The sequence below is a fragment of the Asterias rubens genome, chromosome 6 (assembly GCF_902459465.1).
Source record: "Asterias rubens chromosome 6, eAstRub1.3, whole genome shotgun sequence".
Classification (NCBI taxonomy): domain Eukaryota; kingdom Metazoa; phylum Echinodermata; class Asteroidea; order Forcipulatida; family Asteriidae; genus Asterias; species Asterias rubens.
This window is the reverse complement of record NC_047067.1, coordinates 991472-1016365: the sequence shown is the minus strand read 5'-3', so window position 1 is coordinate 1016365 and position 24894 is coordinate 991472. Positions and strand designations below refer to the sequence as shown.

The window sequence follows — 24894 nt, the reverse complement described above, 5'->3', positions numbered from 1 at the left end:
TTGAAAGTCTAGACATTCTGGAAGTGACGTTAAACTAAAACTACAGAAGTTAAAACTGAACATCATCCATGTTTCCTCATCATACATCATACACTGTTATATCATTTATAAACTGTCAATTGGCACTAGAGGTAGTTTATTTCTTCTTGTGCTTTGCAAATTGTGGTGCTTTAGATACAACAATGAATAAAATACTAAGTATGTACTAAGTAACACTAGTATGTACATGTTGTTACATTAACAAATATATAAGCAGGATTGACCAATGCAAAAGCAAGCCATCATCAGCCTGATGCAAACAAATATATAAGCAGGATTGACCAATGCAAAAGCTAGCCATCATCAGCCTGATGCAAACAAATATATAAGAAGGATTGACCAATGCAAAAGCTAGCCATCATCAGCCTGATGTAAACAAATATAAGCAGGATTGACCAATGCAAAAGCTAGCCATCATCAGCCTGATGCAAACAAATATATTTATAAGCAGGATTGACCAATGCAAAAGCTAGCCATCATCAGCCTGATGCAAACAAATATATAAGCAGGATTGACCAATGCAAAAGCTAGCCATCATCAGGCTGATGTGCAAATTATACAAAATAGCCTGAATGAAAATATATTTTTCACTAAAAAGTTGTTTTTAAAACTTATTAAACTTAATCATTATCAAACTTTTCAGCAGTTGCTCAAGATTCCAAAGCAGAGCAGTTTCACACAGGCAAAAATAAACATTCAATTTGCCTAACTTTAACAAACTTCTCTCCTTCGACCAAATCATCGTTTAAAAAACCAGGGGAGTTCTAACCACAAGGGCTGAAATTAGACCTTTGACAAGGTTATTTTCAATAGGAAGCTAATCTTTATGTGTAATGCAGCTTAGAAAAGTTTGAAGAATCAATCAATCAATCAATCTTTGTATTTCCACATCAATTCACACCAATGCAATTCTTTTAGCCTTTGAGAAAGACTCTGCTAGGGTCAAAACTTTAGGTCATTTACTATACTTTGCGTGTATACCAAAGGTACTTAACATTGGTGGGTAAGCAGTTCAATTCATAAAGGTAAATACAAACAGAGGCCCTACTTATCAATTATAATGTTTTACAGTAAGTAGTTAAGTGTGTTGTGCAAACCCCTTTCATTTCAAATATTTCTGCTCTAGGTTAGGTCTGAATTGTTTAAAAAGCACAAATGATCCGACAGACTCACGTGTTGATTTACAGAAATTTTGATTTATGAATTCAAATTGTGGTCTAAACAGAAAAAAACCAAGTTTATTGACTGATTTCTTGTGAAACTTATGTGTCAGACAGTTAATTTTATTTATTGGAGGAGTGGTAACTCAACTGAAATGAATGGACGACGGGATGAATGAAATTGGTACAAAGAATGTTCTGCGGTTCTATGAGGACGATTCATTTCGCCAACAAATTTCAGGCTACAACTCTCTTGTTGCTATCAATTGTACTGTAGCCACAACCATTGGTGTTCAGTCAGAAACTCAAACCAAAACTCCCTGCCAATATAAACTTGTTGACACTGAATCAAGAGGGATTACAAAACCTTTCTACTGGTTCTTTTCATTACCTATTCACCAAATATGCGCAGTTTTTTTTTTACTTCTTTTCGGGGGCACACAATAGTACTGACCCTATAATCTGCTAGTTCAGCAGGCACTGAGATTGTTATTTTCAACGCTATTCTCCTGTACAGTCATGGCATATTTAATTTCAGTGCCGTCCGTAAACCCTCTCAAACGGTCAATAAAGTTTGTTTGTAATATCCAACCACAACTCAGGTTACTGAAAACCACAATTTGTTTTTGTCGTTTCTGTTCTGCAAATATCTTATCCTAATTTGGTATGTTGGGGCCTGTTAGTTTTACACAATTCACCATTTATGATTTACAATTAAAATACTTTCAGTCATTAATTTATTAGTTACTTATTTTAAATACAGGGTAACCAAATTCACTGTAAAAAAATTGTTTTGCTTTTTATCTCAATCTTCTGTAGTCAAGACAGTCAATATTATTTATCATGTACCACCAATTGTAAAAAGGTATTTATCCAGATATTTACAACTGAAACAAAAAAACTATAGTATTATTTATATTATTACCCATTTTGTTTAACTACATGTATCTTTGCAGAGCTGCAGGTTTGAATTGTGATGAATTTTATATATTTTGGGGCTCTAGATAAGTTGTAAAACTTGTATGTAGCTAATTTGCTTTTAATTAAGTCTAGATGGATGTAAAATTTGTCAACACTTTCTTTTTTGCATTTGTAATCCACACATTTGCTGATACGATAGCAGTTATTTTTAAGTGCTATTTTAGAAAGTTAATAATTAATTTATAAAATAGTATTCCATAAAATGAAAAAAATCATTACATACTTGAGTAAAACAGATCTATCGATCGAAAGCAATACGGAATTTCAAATTAAAACTGAGGAACTGTCATCACTCGTCACACGATAATTCAACAATATAAATCAACATGACAAATACAAAACTGAGACTGAACAACATCAGGAACATGTGTAACACTGCACAAATCGAAACCAAACCTGGTAGGGAGGGAATGATTTTTAAATCTGGGCATAAAAATGCACGTACCCACCACCACATGACATGACACACAGACAACACTCACACAAGTTTACGTTTTAAAAAATCTTACCTTTTTCATCCTTGTTGGCTATGATATCTCCCACGACTCCACTCAGAAATAATCCACAAAAAAGCAGGAATATGAAAGAATACTTCGAAGTCATCTTGCCGTCACTACAGCTTCTATCCAGGGTTTTTAAAACAGTTTAAAATGTCTCGAGAAATATTGTTCTACTGCGGCACAATACTAGTTAATAACTTACATCAACGTGTGCTACATAAGTCCATTTAGCTTCCGGAAACGATTTCGTAAACTTTGTGTAGCGAGTAGAGTGCTAGTGAGCTAGGTGTGATAGACTGGTACCCAGTTATTGTTATGGTTGAGTGATCACTAGGAGGCGGGTGCCGGAGAACCCCTGCTGTATTCGGTCATGAATATTCAACACTGCGTCATCAGAAGTGATTAAGAATGACCGACTTCCAGGAAACTTTTAAATTATTTGCTCTACATATTTATTCGGTAGGGACATATTGGTTTCGCAATTTGTACAGGTAAATTGGTATTAACAATGACCAGATGCAGTTAATTGAGTTTTGTAAACATGACTCAAATATCTAAGGATGATAACTAGGTTATTTAGTAAGACAAAATAAATTTGCAAAAGGACATTATGTGCACATTTTGAAAAGCGAATATTCTTTTTTTCTTATCTTTTGATTTATCATGATATGTTTGTAAACTGTATTGCGTGAATTTAGCCTGGAATAATTGTTTCACGGCAATGGCACGTTTAAAAACAAGCTTATAATTATACACAAGGAGTTTCGAAAGTTTTGTCACACAAATGGCCACCAGACATCATGGATACTGTGTGACTCAAACGGATTCCCTACGGTACCACACTAAAGGTTACCGCCCCTTGCCGGCGGCCCCAACCACAAGTTGAAATGGGGCACTGTCCCTGTGACAGAGGGCGGGCTGTATTTTGTGGGTCTATCCTCACCAAGGGTGCATCACTAATACACTCCCGTTGCAACTAACGCTAAATGCTAACTATTCAACAATACATCCATATGAATAACTTAACCTCTTGAAAACTAATCAAACCTATTTTCGGCTAACGAAACTTCACATTTCTTTTCAAGGCAGGTCAGCCGAAGGCTACCCCAGAAAACAAAAAGACAAAAAAGTTGCATTTTCCCAAACCGGTTTGCTGCCAGTTTTCGTGAACCACTTGTCCACTTCCCAAGTCAACTTTAAACCCCAAATTTATCTAGTCTCCTCAAACAATGAAGCACAGAGTGTTATGTTCCTACCGGAAAAAAAAATTAAAATGGATATTAAAGGTTATCAATCACAAGTCCTTCGGTCTTCAGCTTTCCCTTTCCTTTTGGTTGGCAAGTAGTTTACAAAAGCTAGCCTAGTTTATATTTTGCCAAAACTTGCCGCAACTGGTCCAATTTGTTAAAGCTGAAAACTTCATTATAGCTCATTATTATTTCCCCTTTTAGCAGTGAATAAGTTGTCAATCAACAAATCAATCCACCAATCAAAAAAACCAATACAAAGGGTAAGCCTAAAAATATTAATTCAGTTAATTCACTTTGAAATTAAGTGCGTGCACCTTGCCTTTTCTGTGATCAAAAGAAAACGCAAATTTACCAAACAATTCACGCTCATCTTTAACAATTCTTTTGCAGACGATAATAAGCAGTAAGGAATAGGGAACGAAACAAGGAAGTATCGTTTTAAGGTAAACCCGTATCTTCTTTACAACATAAGTGGACTCTTTCTTTGTAAATAATTCATTATTATGTGTTTTCAAGAACTTTTAAGATGTCTTCGAGTTGGTTTTCTAGAGCCGTAACAATCACAAACGTACACCGCCGAAATTCAAATCTCCAAAGACGGTCGCCTAAAGACGATCTTTAGACATTATATTGTTAGCGTGAAATACACTTTTTTTTGAATGGTCATCGGCGCGGAATGAGTTTGAAGGCAAAGCATACCATTTTTTACCGTTTGGTCGTTTCAAAAACCACATTCCTTGGCTCAGAAGAGAATCGTTCCTCAAAATGTTATACATTATGAACAGCTGCAATGCTTCTTAGCAACTAAGTTTGTATTAATTGTCAATTTTTGTAGTTTTAAAAGATGGCTTCGCTTACATTCTTGTATATAGACAGTTTGCCGTTTCAAACAATTCCAAAATGATGATTGGGATTTCACCATTTTCTCGTGACTTCAACTACCAATAACTGGACTTAAAATTTCACAGATGTTTTATTTTGCACCGTTATTTCATGCACATGCGGAGCTGCGAACTCTCCCCAAAAAATAAACAGGAAATTTCTCCCCTGCCATGTACAAAATCTCCCAAATTGCAAAATGCAAACAATGGCAGCTCTGGTGTTGGGCCATACAAACTGGTCTATCCAAATTAACAATGTTGGTCAAGGCCCATTGGCTTGGTCTTGGTCACTCTTCCAAAGTTCCCCATAGACTTCAAGATTTTCCAGTGGAAGTGCCCTTTTCGAAATTAAAATGGCCTTACCCTCTCAGACACAAAATTCCAGACATGTGACATCACATCCACTTCGTGAAAATCACAGTGCCTGTGTATGAAACAAGCAGGGATGCGAAACAAAATCAAACGCTTCAAATGCGATAAATGATACTCTATCAAAATGAATTTAATACAAGATTTCCTTCAATACTAACTTTAAGATTTAAGTTTATTGTAGTAAATTTAATACAGTTTCCATTGAACAAATTTAAGGTAGGGTCATAGATTGTTGTTGTCAACATGAAGCTAATTTATACGCAAATTAGAAAGATACAATAAAAAATGACAGGTGAAAGTTTTAGCTGAAAACAGTGTCTTACTTGTCAAGAAAACAGCGACAATCTGTCACTATTTTTCCATAAGTATTTTTAAGTCCATCCACATTTAGTGAGGTTACAGAGGGTACCAACAGCATCTCTGGCTGTAGCATTCACAAACGGACACCAACCCTCAAATATTTGAAACTCAAATGTTTTGGGTAAAAAATGTTCCTTTCTCAAAATAGTTTACACTCTCAACAGCTGCAGCACTTCTCACTAAGTATCTTTCTATGGTCATTAATTTCTGAAGTATATACTTATCTTTGACCCTTCCTTTAATAATGGGACGTTGGACATGTGCATACAAAATACAGCCGTCGATTTCACCAAACTAACTTAGGATTAATCTTACGACTTAGGACGATTTAGATTCCATATCTAAAGGCGTAGGACGCATTGAACCCATCCCAAGTTAGGATGGGTTATACTCGTCCTAACTCAAGATAGGATTAATCCTAGCGCTTCGTGAAATCGGCTACAGAACACTTATTGTGGAAGAGTGGAAGTTCCCCCAGGGTGACTGGTTCACAAAGCAAGCACCCTTGTGTACAGGTTTCCTCAGGCTTGCAAGCTACAGTGAAAGAGTGGGGGTTAACCCCAGTGTTTCTGGTTCACACAGCAAGCACCCTTGTTTACAGGTTTCCTCAGGCTTGCAAGCTACAGTGTAAGGGTAGGTGTTTCTGGTTCACAAAGCAAGCACCCTTGTGGACCAGTTTCCTCAGACGTGCATGCTACATTGATTGAAGTTTACTTTCCAGGAATCATTGGTTTCAGTACCAGAATGATAAAATAATAATAATGACATAATTAAACCTCACATTTGTTTCAGAGGAAAATAATATGCAAAAAAAAAAACAATGGTCTGATGTGTTGACCCTAGCAGAATCTTTCTAGCCTTCAAGAAAGACTCTGCTAGGGTCCAAATGTCAGGCCATTCACTTTTTATTTTGCATTTATACCGTAGGTCGTTTTAGCTAACTCTGTTTTCGCAGGAAAATAATATCATAAAAAATACACTTTAATCCATTTTGGACAACACAATCAGGCAGAGGTGGACCTCAATAAATTGTTATGCATCAGACCATGCATAAAAGACAAAAATGGACAAGTTTATAATATGCAAAGGTTTGGGCTGATTAAGCACAGAAAGTAGCTAAGCACAACACAATTATGCTTACCAGAATAAAGTTACCAGTTACTTACGCCCAAAATGGCCAAAGCAAGATTTGTTGTATCAATGATATCATGTGATTTATTTTTAGGTCAATTAATGCATATCTTTTCAGTGATTATTTCAACATCCCCTTCTCTGTACAACTCCACATGTAAAAAGACCACCCCCCCTACCCCTAGACGTCCGTCAAATTTATTTTATTAGTTTGCTACACTAGACCAGGGGAGCAAGACTGTGTTGAACAAACTGAGCGTCTGGAAGTTTTATCAAGAAACACGACAAAGAAATAACCTTGTTTATTTATAAAATGCCTCAGACGTTCATTAAAAGTCCTAGTGTAAGCCCGAGGGAATGTCTGGGTGTCTTTTGGACACCCTGTTTCCATCTGTTATTTATATATAAATGTATTTGACATCCAGTTTATAAGTTTCCATCAAATTTGGACACCCTATACCAAATCCTGAATAAAACCTTCTTAAACTGTATGTTATAACAGCCCTATGATTTTTGCCAATACAGTCCATCTGTTCTTATGATACTCTTAGTACATAAGGCAGAACTAATAAAGAGTAGCGGTTAAGTATTAACAACTATTTACAATTGTCAATGAACAGCGTCCCCCTGGCAGATGAAATAAGCGAAGTGTTTCATGGCGGAGCAGTCAAGCGGACTGGACTCAAGCTCTGGTGTTTCTTAACAGCAGAGTGTGATTCCAAATTAATTGACCAAGGTGTGTCGTGGCCGAGCGGTCAAGCACACCGGCTCAAACTTTAGTGCTTCTGATCGGCAGAGTGTGGGTTTGAGTGAAATTAGTGAGGTGTGTCGTGGACGAGTGGTCAAGCACACCGGACTCAAGCTCTGGTGTTTCTGATTAGCAGAGTGTGGGTCAAGCCCCAGTATGACTGCTCAGTTTATTCGGGTAGATTTAGCGATTTCCCAGAGTCAGGAGACGTTTGATGTGACGTACCACTCAAGTGTGAATGATCAGGGGGACACACTTCTCAATTTATTCGGGTAGATTCAGCGATTTCCAAGGGTTAGAAGACGTTTGATGCGCCGTACTAGCACAGAGATGAAAGTGTAGCGTGACTGGCCTCGACTGAATTGAGTTTCAATCTCTCTGGTTCTCTTCAGCAGCATGTCACTCAGACAGCTCACTGCGTCCATCTGGAGCTGGGTTAGAAACAATGTACAGGATTTCATTAGTGAATAAATTATATAATTATTACCTAATAATCAGGGCTCTATCCAATCAGATACAATAGCCCCCCCCCCCCAAAAAAAAAAAAAAAAAAAAAAAAAAAAAAAAAAAAACCTCCCTAACATTACTAATTAAAAATAAAATAATATTAGGCCTATACCTTTAGTCATATTTTGCATAAGATTAAAGAACACATTCTCAAAAATCATACAGAAAACCCTTTACAATGCTCCGGATTAAACAGTAAAGCTTTCAAAACCAAACATGATTATTCACCAAGTAAATAAGTTACATCCAAAGAAATCATTACAAAATGCAAAGTAAATGTCTCAAAACAAAGACTTGAAGAACTACACTGCGGAGGGATCCATTTAAGAAGTAAAGCTTGTAGGCAATGGTCCCTCATGACAGATTAAAGGAACATGTTGCCTTGGATCAGATGAGTTGCTCTTTGAAAGCGTTTGAAACCATTTGTTATGAAATGCATATGGCTAGAAAGATAGTTTAAAAGTAGAATATATTGATCCACACAATTATCACTTGAAATTGCACGGTTTTCCTTTTACGTTCCGAACTAACATGGTCGGCCATTTTATTGAGTCAAAATTTGGACTCCACAAAAGGGCCAACTGTGTTTCCTAACTTCTACTTGTAAATTATCTATCAGACCATTCGCATTTCATAACAAACGGTTTCAAATGCTTTTGAAAGACCAACTCGACCGATCCACCGCAACGAGTTCCTTTAAAAATAACACTAAGTGAACCATGGAGGTATATGTCAAGACGAGCCACAATTGAACAAAATATAATAGCAGGTCTCAATCCACAAATAGTAATCAGCAAACACCTATCCAAACAATAAACTAACACAAACAGTGGACTAGGACTTTTAGACAGAAAGCTACACAACAGTCTTGCTGGTCAGAAATACACAACAGTCTTGCTGGTCAGCAAATACAGTAAAAACTGAAACTCTGATGAATATACCATCAGAATTTGAGTTCGATGCGCTACACTGCTCAACCAAGACATATCATTAACCATTAACCACTCCCACTCAGGAATGACCAACTCAATTTCAGTCGTTTCCCTTCTGTCCTTCTGGCAGTGGGAAGTCTCTTTAGAGACCATAGCAACCACAAGTGGCTTGCATGTACCAAAATGCCAATAGATGCCGCAAGATTTTACCGTATTCCATTCACACAAAGAGGTCAAAGTAAAGGTCATGTCCGGATAAAATTTTCCAATGTAGAATATTTGTTTAAACATAGCATCCCAATTTCTTAACACATAAACTAAATAATTGTTCGGTTTAATGTAACTTCTGCTGACATTTTCACTGACAAAATTTGATTCAGGAAATAAACAATATTATTAGCAATGTCTGGGCATTTTGTGTGTTGATTATACAAAAATGAATGGTCTCTAAATGGTCTTATTTACCTGTTTGATATCTTCATCTTTGATGCCTTGTAAGACTGGACTGATGGGTGTACGGCTAGGGTCATCCCCTCCACCATCAATCAGGAACCTGTATGGGTCTGAACAGAGAAAACACAAACAATGAGACATAGCCGAAAATCTGGAGCGAATGTGTCCATGCATGTAGAATAATCCCTAATAGTAACGCTTCTCAGATTCTTTTGTAAAGAGCTGGTAAGGTCTGGACGTTTCGAACAGTAGACTCTGCTCATCTTCTGAGATTTATCATTGTTTCTTATTGTTTATCATAAAATAGAAATGGAGAAAAAGAAAAACCAAAGGACATTTGAGTCAAATCTTACCAGCTAAATTCCTTGGTGATTGCCTTGGTAGAGTGAACTGATGTAACATGCTATCCTTAGATGGTTGACAATATACAAGATAAAACTCTAGGTGGCGCCAGACAAGGAACATACTACACTCTATCATATCTGTAGTTCCTAGTTAAGGATTGTAATATCATTATAAAAAGATAAATCTTATCTGAAATATGTATACTCTCAAAAGAGCTGTACATTCTAAATAAATTCTAGTTAGATTCTCAATTTTTTAAGACATTTGTCCTTCAACTGATCTGTGAATTTCCTTATTGCAACAGTTGATAACATTATTTCAAAAAGATGGCTTAATTTAATTCCGAATTGATACTAAAACAAATTACCAAACTATAAGAATACAATCTTTGATATGATAACTTGTTAACTGATTAAAAAATAGTAAGTTACAAGAGACCCATGAATTAATGTCAAGACCCAAAGTTATCACCCGTCATAAACAACAGCTATGTACAATTAATTCACATGTTGCAGTTCTTTCATGCATATTTTGTGTGTTGCATACGCAATTTAAAAAGAAACTTCAGTTTTGAAACAGCATCATCTGTCGTGAAAAAAAAAATAACTCAAGTTGTTAGTATTTTCTGATGAATTGGGGAATGCAATTTGAGGGTAAAGTTTTGATATTCTGCGTAAATATGAAATGAGTTTTGATAGAACTCCCACTTGTTTATCCTTGAGCCAAAACTCTACAATAAACAAACATGTAAAAAGGATACAGTAAAGCAGGGCCAACTCGTCGGCTTTCTGGCGGACAACATCGGCTAGTTTCCTGGTCGCCAGTTGAAGACGTTGACTTGATAGAAGCTTCTCTGATTCTGAGCCTGATATTGTCTGAACAAGCTGTGGAACGAAATTGAGAGAGGGTTTTGTTATGTCAATCGTGAGCCTTCAGACACCTTGAATAGGCTGCCCTCGCTGAGGTCAAACAAGGGAACCAAGCAAGGGTGAATGCACCAAGCCCAACTCTCAGCCAATGATAGCCCTTCCTTTGACCTCAGTGAGAGGACTGTTTGGGCTTGTAATGTCATAGTTTATGCAAGGCGTCTGTTTCTCCTTCTTTGGAGAAACTTGCAGAAAAGTGCAATATCCATTCATACGATTTAAAGTTAGGCACAGAATGCTATGTACAGTACATGTAATAGGTACACACATTACATTGTATAAAACATCTAACAAGAGTTGGTCTCTTCCAAGAAAATATGAAAGTCAAGGAGGATAAATGAAAAGTCCAGACCCCTGTACTATTGACGTCACAGTTAGTTAGTACTCGTACTGCTTAGAACTACATAAAGCGTTTCCGATAGCTGAGCATAGAAACGATGGTTTCTAATTCGTGTGACATCATTGGTGCCAAGGGGTAGACTTCACAAAGAGTTAAAGGCAGTGGACACTATAGTGGTAATTACTCAAAATAATTATTAGCATAAAAACTTACTTGGTAACTAGTATTGGGGAGCTGTTGATAGTATAAAACATTGTGAGAAACGGCTCCCTCTGAAGTAACGTAGTTGTCGAGAAAGAAGTATTTTTCCACGAATTTGATTTTGAGAACTCAGAATTAGATTTTGAGGTCTCTAAATCAAATATCTGAAACACACAACTTTGTGTGACAAGGGTATTTTCATTCATTATTGGCTCGCAACTTCGACGACCAATTGAGCTCAAATTTTCACAGGTTTTTTTTTATCCATGTTGAGCTACACCAAGTGAGAAGACTGCTCTTTGACAATTACCAATAGTGTCCAGTGTCTTTAAGACTAATCTCATCTCAAACTAAGGACTAGCCAAATGTTTTTAATAACTCCTAAGGAGTACTAGGACAAATCCTAAGTTAGGGCTATCGTTGTGAAATCAACCCCAGGTCTGTTAGACATCTGACCTCTTTGAGCTCCTCGGTGGATAGTTCAGCGACATTCTTGAGTTTGTGCAGATGCTGGTGATGGCTGTCCTTGGTGGCGGTAAACTCACTGACTGCTTGGCGTAAGTGACGTACAATGATCCCAAGACTGGGAGGCTTGGCGAGGTCCAGAGAAGACAGATGAACACCTTGAATGGAGATGTAAACGATCAGTCAGGAAAGTCTTTACTACTCTTTTTTTATATATACATTTTGGTTAGACAAGCACTTTTTCAGGGAGAGTTACCTAGATTGTCGGTAAATAATTTAAAGGTAGGGTCAAAGGTTGGTAAATACACCAATAATAAAGGGCCATAGAAACTTACTTGATGAGAGGCACTGCAGCTGATGATTGTATAAATAATTTTGAGCAAGGCTTCCCTTCAAAGCGATATGATTCAAATACTTTTTCACCCAAAGACATTTGAATCTGAGAAATGATTTAAGCATAGTTTCTCACATTTCTGAGGCCAGAGATGCGACTGGTACTCGCTGTCACCTCACTAAACTTGAATGGATTCAACGTTATTGTGAAAATACTGTGACAGCAAGCAGACACTGAATTCAGCTAAAACTTTCACATCTGACTTTTATTGCATCTTTCATTATATCTTCGGCTTTAAATCAGCATTACGTTGACAGAACCAGATCTATGACCCTACCTTTTAGACTTGAGTTTTTGTTTCAACTTACTTTCCATTTTGTGGTAGTCTCTGACAGTTACTTCTTGCAGGCTTGGAGTGAAAAGCACCTGACTGTCTTTAGCCGTTGTACCTGAAGACACAGACAAATATTGTTCCTCATTGTTAAAATTTCATCACTCAGTTTATTTTTGCTGAAAAGACCCAAACATTTCCAACTAAACTTTGGCACATGAGGTTATTTAAGAACTAAAAATTAAAAATTCAGGACGACGATCCCCATTTAAACCTAAAAACCTCTTAAAATATGTATCCTTATACCTGATTGGACAACGATATTCTTGCAGTAGCCAATCACATTCCTGGATATCTCCAGGAGAACTTGGCGCGAGCTCTCTTGATAGAGGGCGTTTGTAGCCTCGGACTTCTCAGTGGTATTGTCCAGCCTCTTGAGTTCTCGCAGACGGGAATCCAACGAGCAGAATTGTGGGACGAGAGCGAGGATTTGCCGATGGATGCGACTCAGATGAGTCTGAAGGGGAACGTGGCTAGATGAGAATTGGGAGGTTGGGAGGTCGTAATGCGTAACTGTGAAAGAAAAAGACAATAAATCATCAACATCTGTCCCTTGAAAAAAATTCTTTTTGAATGATACAAACTTTCAGGATACTCCCTAGGATTTTAAAAAGCTCTAGGGCTCTGGAGCAAATTTTTTTAAGTTTGGCTGAAGGATGCTGAATTGAAACGAGGTATTGGAATGTTTTTTACTTGGTGTTTAAATTCTGACTGTGAAATCTGGAGCATTCTAAATGTTTGCTCAAATAATATATACAGAAATAGTTTTTTTTCGGCACATTGGTCGCAATTTGTGCATATCGGCCAAAACATGGGAAGAACAGTGACACTATGCTTGAAGAAAAAAGCAATTCTAAAGCAAATTTTCTGAATTGGTGGATACAGCTCCGGCTACAGCTAGATTTCCGTATCTTCATGTGTTAAAGTAGAGTACATCCTTAGCAACACACTTAGCACGATCATAGCCGCAGCCGCCAATTTGAATATGGTGCAAGTTTCTTGATCAAGGACACAAGTGCCATGACCAGGACGAGAAAGTAAATTGACAACACCGTAACTTGAGTCCGGTGCATTGTACCACTTAGCCAACACACTCCAATTAACTTATGCCTGTGAGACAAAAAAAGTAAAACAGAAACACTTACTGTCTGTTGCAACAGTACATATGACGCTGGTGGCAAGTGCAAGCTCCTGGAGTGACTCTAGCTTAAGTTCTGTATGTTGTTCTCTCAAGATGGCTGTAAAGACTTCAGAGTGGGACACCACAAAATGCAACACCTGAAAGATACACAATGACAATAATAATCTAGTTCTACATCGTGAAATAATACACTTAAGTTAGGGGTGTGAATCTACACTTATTTTCCTAGAATGCTTAAAACAGAACCGTTCGACTGTTTCTACTGGTTCCAATTAGTGATAAGAACCAATTTCTAGGCATAATATGTGGTTCTTGGAAAAAAGGGCTGACCTACATACGCCCATGGTGCAGGCTTTAATGGACTTTTTAGGTATCATCAATAACAATTTTTTTGAGAAAAATCAAATTGGAAAACAGACTGCAGTAGGAAGAATATTATGCCTGTAACAGAAACATTTATAAAGCACATTTCTTCCAATGTTTTGTTTTTTTGCAATGTTATGAGAACAATCATTCCATCCATGGAGAAACAATGCAATGACAAGTAACCTTGAGATGAAAGCAGAAGTGATTTGAGATGTTTGTATTGATTAACTTAAGGGGTCCGTTGTCATGAGACCCTCACCTGATTGGCTGCCTCTTTATTTTGACTCCCCAGTGACGTGAGAACTGCTATACACAACCTCAAGACAGGGAACAGAAGCTGACGATAGCGCTGCATGATGCCAGGAATGAATGTCTCAACCTCTACTGGCTCCAGGCTGGAAGATGCTACTCTTAAACGGCTGTAAGGTCAAACACAGGTCAGAGAGTAAAGGTCAAACAAACAACTGTTGGCCAACAAGGCTCAGTGCATTTCTAAAACAGTGGTTAACTATGCACAGTCATTTGTTATTATTCTTGTGGGTTACAACAAAGTGAAAAAGTTATTTTAGAAGAAGTGTTGGCTCAGAGAAGAGCCGTTTGGTTTGTTTTCAACATTTCGACCAGCAGGTTCTAGTTGTCTTCAGCAAACTATTGGAAGGGATGGTCATAGCCTGGCCTAATTTCACCTAAATCTAGACCATATCCAAAGCAAAATAATTGTCCGTCTATAGAACGTGTGTAGTGATATAATTATGAAATCAGGAAAAAATCCTAAGAAATCACTTGCATGGATTTCATTTGCAAGGCATCCCTTTTTCAGTCAAAAACAAAGATGTATGCTATGACTGAACAAGCTTACGTGGAATAGGACTCTTTGAGAAAAATTATTCATCGTTGGTACTTACCTTTGTGTGCTATGTTCAGGTCGAAGGTCAAGAAATCGACAGGCAGACAGTCTTGCCATGAGTCCTGCTCGTAGCAATGACTGGGCACCAACTGCATTCAGAGCTATCTTCTTCAGTAGAGACTACAAAGAAAAACAGTTGCGTTACATGGGTATCTTTAATTTTCTTACTAATCATGTGACTCTTGTTTGATAACTTTGCCTGTAAATCAGCATTAAGCTGACAAAACCCAAAGTATGCCCGTACCATTAGGCATAAATGAGGTCAAAAAAGTAAACAAATCTTAAACAAAATCTACAAGATATATATTGAAAGGAGAAGACCAAGGTGACTTCAGAAGTGGGGATTGGTGTGATCCATGACTTTCCTTACCATTTGTGACTCAAAGATGAATAGTGCTTTGAGAGGTTCAGGGGTCGGCTGAAGTGACTCTTGGAGTTCCTGGTCTTGTTGAGAGAGGTTCTCAATAAAATGACGCAGATATCCCTTGGTGGACAGGAAGGCTAACCAATCACCTCGCTTATCAATACCGATGATGGTGTCAAGGACGGACAGGGCAAGCATCTATAATAATATTGACAATAAGCCATTTACAAGTAAGATTTGATTTTTTTTATATAGCTCTTTGTACACCATGTCAAAAAGCGCCTCCAACATTATTAAAATCACCTGAAAGTGGTATTTTGTCAAACAAAGCTTCTGTCACTAAAATATGTGTTTTGATGAGTGGAATATGAATAAACAATTAAATAAGGTTTAAACAAATTACTTTCAATGTTATTTCCAAATTTGAAAATAAGCCCGACCCGAGAGGGCGCTTTTCGTGACGTCAATCGAGGCACGATGAATCGCATGCAGTGCCAACACAAGATAGTGAAGCTTGGCGCAAGCTAAAACCATGCACTCAAAGTTGAAACAATACCTGATTTGTCCCTGTTAGGCAAATGATCCTTTAGGTTCGTTACGTCTTTTAGGTACCTTCTTCAACTTCCCAACTAGCTGGCAAAATTGTTGGGATGGCGTTATGTTTTAGAAAAGAACTTTTCTCTTCATGTCAAAATTTGTAGTGTATTCCAGAAGTGTTTTTTGCACAGCGCTGGAAAAGACGTCGGACCGGACCACTTTGCAAACTGACCCCATCTTTAGTTGTTTTGCTGCATCCAGCAGCAACCTGGTCGACATTGCCCAAAAAAATTTAAGAAAAAAACTTTTTCCAAACGTATAAACTTGAATGTACTTGCACGTACGCGTGTTCGATGTTCGATCGAGGCAAAGTCTTCCTCGATTGACGTCACAAAAGGGGTAGGTGGAGTCACTCCCCACACAATTTTATTTATTTTTTAAACATATAAATCGTTACAAACAATTACTCAAAAAAATTTATTGTTCAGGAACATACACTCTACTGTTTGAAATTTGTTTTTACATTTCCAGGTGACTTTACCCTGATCATTGCGCCATGTCATTCCTGAAACCATCTCAGATCCCTGAGGGAGTATACAGCCTGTGCAACAAATATGTAGCACTGTAAGCTAAATCAATCACAAGAACCATCTCTGCCCTCACAGGTACCCATTTAGCCCTGGGTGGAGAGAAGCAATTATATAGTCAAGTGTCTTGCTCAGGGACACAGGTGTCTCAACCGGGATTCAAAACGCACACTCTGCTTAACAGAAACACCAGAGCTTGTGTTCGGTGCTCTTGTCCGCTCAGTCACAACACCCCACTTGCTTAGTCATTAGTTACTGCTTACATTTGAATTGCTCATACCATAAACACAGTAGCTGTGTCAAATGGTTCGGGGCACGCTTTTGTAAAGCAACCTCAAGATGAGCAAACCCTGGTATCATTGTGCCATACACATTCATACAGAGTTGTGTGTCGATGTTCACCTACTCTTAGGTAACTATGCAAAGCTTGAGGAGCATTCTGGAGGGGGAACTTAACTGTAGAAAGGGGAAAGCAGTGTGAAATAATTTTTTGTTCTTCCGATTTTAAAGACGTAAGCCTTCCGGCAAAACTTACCCTTCCCACACCATGACCATCACTTGCATCTCGACACACCAGATCCATCAATCCTTCTCCATACTCCTGCATGACAGCGAGGTTAGACGCTGTGACACACTCATACTCATCTAGTAGAGCTGAGTTAAGAACCATAGCGTTGTCTTGAAGGGTAGGGATCTCTCTAGGCTTCTGAGGGATGTGAAGGTAGTTTAAGAGAGCTCCGTAGAGGTTTGCTCTTACCCTCTGCTGGCTACCTCCTGCAATAGGTGCAAAATATTCATAACAAGTTTTTGTTATCCTTGCTACTACAATTTCATACTTTTGCTTAAATGTTTTCTGCTCAGCTAATGTGAGCAGGATACCAGTCACAGATGGTACAGATTGTTTGGCTTGTAATCTTATTCTGGTAAGCATCTCTTTAATGGGCTTAGCGATTTTCTTATGCTTGAGCAGCTTGTATGAAAATCAAAACATAATTTTAACAAACAATACCCACCTGATATGATGATGAACTTCAGCAGCTCCTTCAGGATAGAGGTTAAAGCCACAACCTCAACCCCAAGCCCTCTGAGTGATTGATGACTATCACCCCTGACGCCTGTCATCATGGATCCATCTAAGGCTTGGACGTACTGAGCAGAGAGTAGCTGTGGAATACTCTGGGTTTCATCGCTCAGGATACACTCCCTCAATGAGGCCATGAGAGTCAGCAGAACTCCGCCCACTGGAGAGGCAAGGTCAGGGGTCACATCTTCGTTGCAAACCTGGACATAATCAAACAAGTAAGAACTCATGAATCATTGTGCATTCGGGTGTTGAGCAGTTACTTGAATCAAGTTGCACCCCAGAGCTCCTAACATTCAGCTTTCAGACTAAAGCTAAAGTAGTAGTCCCGGCCAATTTCCTACCTTCCGCTCAAGTAGTAGTTTAAAAACAGGACAGTTCTTTTTAGAACTGAAAAGTCTCCCGAATTTCGAAAATATACTCTGCGGTAGTAGAATATAGCAAGACAAATTCTCAAAAGAACATAATCCTCCTTGGCAAGTAGATATACACATGGTGTTACCGCAAACCTAATATTAACTGATTTCAGAAATTGCCCACTCATCAGTCATTGTGTGGCACATTGTCAAACACAGAGAAAGGTAGTTGTTTTTATTATTATTTATTGCTGGGAATGAAACAAAGGATGCCTCATCTTTGACGTTGTCCTTCTCTCGTCTCACTAGGCAAACATCATGCAAAACAAGCAATTGCTTTCAAAACTTAACACCATCATCTAGTATGACAAACCTTAGCTAGAAGTTCCTGGAGTAGTTCAATGACAACTTTCTGTTTGACTCCTGAGGGTAAGACTTCAGCCGGACAAGACGTCAGAATGACCTCAGTCACCTGCCTCCAAGCATCAAAGTTATGACGTTTAGCGGCCAGCACTTGACGGAAGTTGTTGCGCTCTGCTACGTTCAGAAGGACAGCTTCAATTTCCTGGTGAATGATTAACACACAAACAAAATTGATAATATGAGTTTGACGAGATTGAAAGGATGATCAGTAGCGGTTCATCTTTGAGAATCACTTGGGTTTTCTAACCCAAAAGAAACCAAGTGTGCCCAGGTTGCTTTTAGAACTTTCCAACATAACCACTTGATTAACTCTGTTTTTATTTTGAACTCTGAATTTGACAAATGATTGATGAAGTCTCCCACTGAATGGCTTTATCACCCACACATTGCTGGTCATTTTGGTCTGTATTCTGCATTCCAAGAACTAACACAGATGTCATTTCACAAGTTCTGTCACTAGTCTATTTTTTAAACGAAATAAAGATGTTTTTAAACACTGAACCAGCCAGCCGGACCACTTGGAAAGAATTCCGTCTGGTCTTTTGGTTTTAAACTAGAATTTGCCCTTTGGACCACCATTAAGGGAGAACACTGGCTGAATCTATATTTTGTTGATACTACAACAACTAAATTCTTTTACTGACCTGCATAACAAGAGGTCGTTGTCCAACAGCTGAAGAGCCTTGAAGACTGTTTAAGTTCAACGTTAAGTAATGATGTAAGAGACGGACATCACAGAGGGAAGCGACACCACGCTCACTTGGCTGCTCACAAGCGCTGATCATCTTCTCCATCTTAGCCGGGTCGATGTATTCAAGACGTAGATGAGGCGGGAGGTCTTGGACCAGGTCGATGCAGTCTAGGGAGGTCAGGATCTTACGTCGTACTTGGGTGCCTAGTGATGGCAAACAGGAAGAGTATTTTAAAAGCACTGGACACTTTTAGTAATTACTCAAAATATATATAGGCATAAAAAACGTACTTGATAACGATGGAGAGCTGTTGATATTATAAACATTGTAGGAAACGGCTCCCTCTGAAGTAACATAGTTTTGAGAAAGAGATAACTTCTCACTAAAGAGAATTTTGCACGGTTGTATCCACAAGTTAAATGGTGAAGTCATGATATTTGGTCCAAGGAAAAAAGTATGAAATTTGATCTAGTACCAGGGCTGACCTACATGCACACTTGGTGTAGGAGGTAAAACAAAATTCAGGCCTCATTAAAAGTACAAGTAAGCTGACTTTTCCAAGTAAATAAATCAGAAAACAGACTAAAGTAGGAAGAACATCTTGCCTGCTATTAATAAGTTACTCCTTACAAAGTTTTGTTTTTCAGAATCGGGTGTTAGATTCCTGTACTTACCTGCAACTCTACTCTGTCCTACTTGTTGCATTGCACTTAAACCAAGAGCTCCACGTTCAGTGATGAGAGTCACATCTCCAGCATCCTCAACACCCTCATCTTTAATAACACAATATATATCATTAGGCACTGCAGAAGTCGGCTAATTGTACATGTGAAATGGTAGCTTGGCTGGTAACCTCATTTTGGTAAGCATAATTTTGTTGTGCGTGGGTTCTTTTTGTGCTTAGGCAGCTCTATAAAATTTGACCCAGATGAGGGTCGGCTATTTCTCAATTTACTACTTATTATTTTTTAGTGAAAAATATGAATTTTTAGTTGCAACATCATTTACTGAATATACCACACACAAAATGTTTATAGCCAGTGACCGCAATTCTGCCATCCCAAACAGATAACATGAATGCATCCTCAGTCAACTCCTCAGGCTGTGTCTTTGTGCATGATCGACACTGCTCTGGGGTCTAACGGTTAACGAACTTTATTAGGTATTGCACAAGCACAAGTGAAATACAGAGAAAAATAGCGCCTCTACGCCCATATTCGAGTTGGATATGAAATTAAGAACTGCTACACTTCCGTATTCCTCGATCGCGCCTGATAAAGAATTTATCTTCAAGCAAACTTGACGCACAGATGAGCAGCTAAAATAGTGCAATACGCTGACTTTGAACAGCCAATACGCAGGGTGTCATATTGGCCAATAAACTTAGACAGAAGTGCCCAAGGCATTTTTAACTCACCTTCAAATAGAACGGAGGGTGAATCTTCAAGAAGAAGCCTTAACAATCTCTGAAGATGTGAACGTTGACGATTAATCGCAGTTAATCTGATCTCAGTTGCTACAGCCTTCAGAAGCCAGGATTGCTGATTCAAAAGTAACCTCTCCTCAATGTTTCCTGAATAATAGAATCACCAGAACCGGCTGATTAGAACCCTATTACTATCGGTATACTCTCCTGCTGAACTGGACGATGCCACAAGATTCCACAAGTACTGTCCAGACTCAAACCCACAGCAAAGTCACCTGTGAAAGTTTTAGCCGAATACATCAAGGACGAATCCATCCATATTTAGTGAGGTGACGGCGAGTACAACCACATCTCGGACCGCTGCATCAACAAATGGACACCATGGAAATTTAAATCTTCAAAACTTGCCTTGAGGTGAGTTGTGGTGATTCAAGTTTTTCAACATTTGATTTCCAACCAACTGGTGTGTTTCAGATGAAATCATCTCTCAGGGTGCTTACTACAATTACCGTATTTATTTAAACAAGAGACTTTCAGATAGGAATTACATCCTTTTTGAAGGTCCTTACCAAAGTATGCCCCTACCTTTATGAGAAGGTTTATGAGAAATAAAAGTAAGAATTGTGTGACAATAGCAAGGTCATACTAACTCTGAGATGCCGAAGCCTTATTGAAGGGCACATGTCTGAGCTGACTGTAGAAGAAATCCTGTGAAGCTCTGAGGTACCTCATCGTTGGATCCGATGTTTCCCTGTTAGCGCAGAGACGGTAAATCATCTCATAGGCTAGCTCGGCTAGCTGAGGCATGGAATGGATGGCTGATGGGCCGGAGCGTGAGTTTGCGTCACGGTCTAGGGACAGGATGTTTAGGATGGAGTGTAGGCAGGTACGGGGAGAACCAAGCACACCTGTTGGGAGAAATCAAAGATCATGAGTTGAAAGTAACTATAACTAGATAACATGCAAGAACAACCACTTGTAAATCTCTTTTGGAAAGAATGTTGGCTCTGTGAAGAGTTGGTGTGGTCTCAATGTTTTGAACAGTATAGTTAATTCTCCAGAAGAAGAGCAGAAGAGAAGATACTTTTTAAAACATCAAAACCACATTGGCTATTTTCAGTGCCAACACTCCCACAAAAGAGATTGTAGAAAATTTTTTTGTACCTGCAAGAAGGAATATCAGGGATGAGAGTTTCCACTGACAAAACGGACTGAAACTAGGATCTAAATAACAGAAGGCATGTTTAAATGATCGCTTTTGCACCTCTAGGTAACTCCTGGACTGATAGATTTCAAGAAGCTTTTGCACCTCTAGATTTCAAGAAGCTTTTGCACCTCTAGGTAACTCCTGGACTGATAGATTTCAAGAAGCTTTTGCACCTCTAGGTAACTCCTGGACTGATAGATTTCAAGGAGCTTTTGCACCTCTAGGTAACTCCTGGACTGATAGATTTCAAGAAGCTTTTGCACCTCTAGGTAACTCCTGGACTTATAGATTTCAAGAAGCTTTTGCACCTCTAGGTAACTCCTGGACTTATAGATTTCAAGAAGCTTTTGCACCTCTAGGTAACTCCTGGACTTATAGATTTCAAGGAGCTTTTGCACCTCTAGGTAACTCCTGGACTGATAGATTTCAAGAAGCTTTTGCACCTCTAGGTAACTCCTGGACTGATAGATTTCAAGAAGCTTTTGCACCTCTAGGTAACTCCTGGACTGATAGATTTCAAGAAGCTTTTGCACCTCTAGGTAACTCCTGGACTGATAGATTTCAAGAAGCTTTTGCACCTCTAGGTAACTCCTGGACTTATAGATTTCAAGGAGCTTTTGCACCTCTAGGTAACTCCTGGACTTATAGATTTCAAGAAGCTTTTGCACCTCTAGGTAACTCCTGGACTGATAGATTTCAAGGAGCTTTTGCACCTCTAGGTAACTCCTGGACTTATAGATTTCAAGGAGCTTCTGGTAATAGAATACTCAGCACTAGTAAAGGAAATACATTAGTAGCATTTTGTCATATCTAAAGAAAATACCAGCAAGATTTTTTCACCTGAGTGGTACAAAAAAAAGTATGAATTTAGATAAAAGTCTGGAATTTATCACATGATAAAATTCTGAAATGGATCACTCTTGCAGTCCAACAAACCAATCTATGTGCATCTGCTGGAATACCCAGCCAATCCATTTAGAACATTGAAACCATTTAGACATTTGAGATGTTCCCTCAGATGCACATAAGTTTGACTTTTGTTCCCCTTTGTACGAACCTGGGTCTTGAAGATTGGTCTTACTCGCCGGTTTGCGATATTCATAACCGAGAAGGAAGTGCGCAAGGTTTGGAGTTGGTTGCTCTAGGGAATAGAGTAAGAGACGCATGACCACCAGGCGGGTATCGCTTCGGATCCTTGCTGCATCTTCCTCAATGACGTCCGTCTCTAATGATGGATTCTCAGACTCAAATTCTTCAGGATCATCTGTCTCTAAGCAATCGACAAATCCACGCAAGAGATTTGTACGTACATCCTTAAAAAAAAGGCAGAATTTAGTTTTCTTTCACTTCTATGACAAGAATTATTTGTAGAAAACAAACTTTAGTAACAAGAAGTTTGAAAGACTGATGGATCCACACATCATCATGCATTGAAGAATAGGACATCCTTAGCAACACCCTTAGTAACAGCCCTAGCTGTAGTCACCAATTCCAGTATATCCTAATAATAACCTACCTGCTTTGCAGTGAAGAGTCCTACAATCTCAGCCTGCATGTTGGAGGCTCGGACTGTACTGTATAATATTTTAGTACTTGCCAAGGCATGTGCAGCATGGGTGTCACTGTGGGTTACAAACCTGAGGGACACAAATAAATATAATATTTCATGATGCAATGGTATTTACAATGTATGAGATTTATCAACAGCTACCTTCAAAATAGCAGGTAGTCACAATGTATGAGATTATCAAAAGCTTTGAGAAGTAATAGATTTCTGAACCTAAAAAAATTGAATCACACAAATTATTGTTTTGCCCACGGTCAGTGGGTACATGATTTGAAACAGCGTGCTTTTAAATACAACATTTTTGCATTGGTGTTTTTGCAAATAATAAAAACAGCAACTATGATAATCTTTGTAAATGCCATAGAAATATTTTAATATCAAGTAATAAACCAAAAGGGAAACTGACTGGGTAAATTTTAATTATTTTTGGTTGAACTAAGAACATTTACTAGAGTGGGATTTGGAATTATGACCTCCGGATTAACATGCCTGTTTGGTCAAAATTTTGGTTCAGGGGTCCCAGTCTGAAACTATACAACCATTAATTGTTGTGCCAGGGATCACACCCAAGTTTAAGATAAAAACTGGGAAGCGACAGCCAGAGGATCACCTTAAGTGGAGGCAACTTTTGTTTCAAATATAAATTAATAAAACACACAGGAAGCCAAGTAGGTAAATTTTATTTAATTCTGGGCTGAACAAAGAAAAGTCAACCAGAGTGAGATTTGACTAGAGCAAGGTTAAAAAAAAAGTATAAATACCAAAATGTTCTCACTTTGCAATATTGACCAAATGGTCAGCGTCTCCTGTTCTTGGATTGATGGCCATTAACAATTCATCCATTGTGCTGACCATGATCCCTGACCCCTGCAATCTAACCAGGTCAATGAATGCGTCTTGCTTCTCTAGTGCAAACTGAACCAACTGAAGACACATGAGGGTGCACTTCTCCATGTTGGCTTTGCCCGGAATGGGTCGATACTGGTCTAGGAGCTGGGTGACCTCGTCGATTACTTGAAGAACCTAAACAAAAAGAAACAAAAACTATTGCTAATTGATCAGTTGAAATAATGAACCATTATAACTCTAACCCATGTAAAACAAATGAAATGAGAAATCGAAAAGTTGTCTAAACCTTCATGGGACGTACACAATTAGCCTATATGTAAGCTTTATAGTAGTGAATAATGTTAACCGGTTTATGAAAACGAAACCAGTCATTTAATAAATAACCTAAGCACATGATTGCACAAACATGCAGTGAAGTTTTTCCGGTCGACTTACCAGTTTGAGCATGGCGCTGTTATTCAGCATGTGCACCATGAGATGATGACCGGGGGGCTTATTGGCTACGCCCACCCCACCTCCCTGAATCTCAACAGGATGATCCACAAAGTCTTGAGGCTGCGGAGTGTAGTCTTGAAGAATCTTACAGAAGATTGAAGTCACACCAGCCGCTACTTCCCACTGAAGGAGGGGGAAAATAAACAAGAATTCAGGGGTGAACAACAATTCATAACAGGGCTGATAACAACTCTTAGTCTATTGATTTTGGTTGAACACATACACCGATGTGTGTTAGCACTGTATACTCAGTACTTTCCCGAGCTCTGTGAACAAATCACAGGCATATTACTTTGGTGGGATTCGAACCACCGACCTTTGCAATTCTAGAGTAGTGTCTTACCAACAAGACCACCAAGATTATGTTTATGGGTAAAACCAAAATTAATATTCTTTATCCCAGATGCAAATTTCCATCTATTAACTCTTAGTCTCTTACTAACTTCAGCAGTCTCCAAGTTAAAGTTCAGGTTGGTGCGAGGGAGGCTATACAAGTGCCAATTCTTTTTGAAGCATAAAACCTGACAAATAGTTGATTGTACATGCTCTGTGATCATGCTGATGCATGAGAAGAGTATAC

The 24894-nt window shown here is 38.5% G+C and overlaps 1 protein-coding gene across 1 annotated transcript in view; it reads right to left on the bottom strand.

Moving 5' to 3' along the window:
* Nucleotides 1-6121: 6121 nt before the first annotated feature.
* LOC117291895 (nuclear pore complex protein Nup205-like) overlaps nt 6122-24894 on the bottom strand; it is a 31606-nt gene continuing 12833 nt past the window's right edge. The window contains exons 16-37 of the mRNA XM_033773893.1: nt 24255-24437; nt 23746-23993; nt 22920-23040; nt 22461-22716; nt 20847-21104; nt 20188-20343; nt 19445-19543; nt 18723-18973; nt 18029-18220; nt 17232-17499; nt 16754-16992; nt 15101-15292; nt 14729-14850; nt 14083-14242; nt 13462-13594; nt 12563-12829; nt 12294-12374; nt 11583-11749; nt 10420-10543; nt 9668-9796; nt 9327-9424; nt 6122-7853 (exon numbers count right to left, since the gene is read on the bottom strand). Of these exons, the coding sequence (XP_033629784.1) occupies nt 7701-7853; nt 9327-9424; nt 9668-9796; nt 10420-10543; nt 11583-11749; nt 12294-12374; nt 12563-12829; nt 13462-13594; nt 14083-14242; nt 14729-14850; nt 15101-15292; nt 16754-16992; nt 17232-17499; nt 18029-18220; nt 18723-18973; nt 19445-19543; nt 20188-20343; nt 20847-21104; nt 22461-22716; nt 22920-23040; nt 23746-23993; nt 24255-24437 (3897 nt within the window). The 3' untranslated portion in view covers nt 6122-7700. The remainder of the gene's footprint in view (nt 7854-9326; nt 9425-9667; nt 9797-10419; nt 10544-11582; nt 11750-12293; nt 12375-12562; nt 12830-13461; nt 13595-14082; nt 14243-14728; nt 14851-15100; nt 15293-16753; nt 16993-17231; nt 17500-18028; nt 18221-18722; nt 18974-19444; nt 19544-20187; nt 20344-20846; nt 21105-22460; nt 22717-22919; nt 23041-23745; nt 23994-24254; nt 24438-24894) is intronic.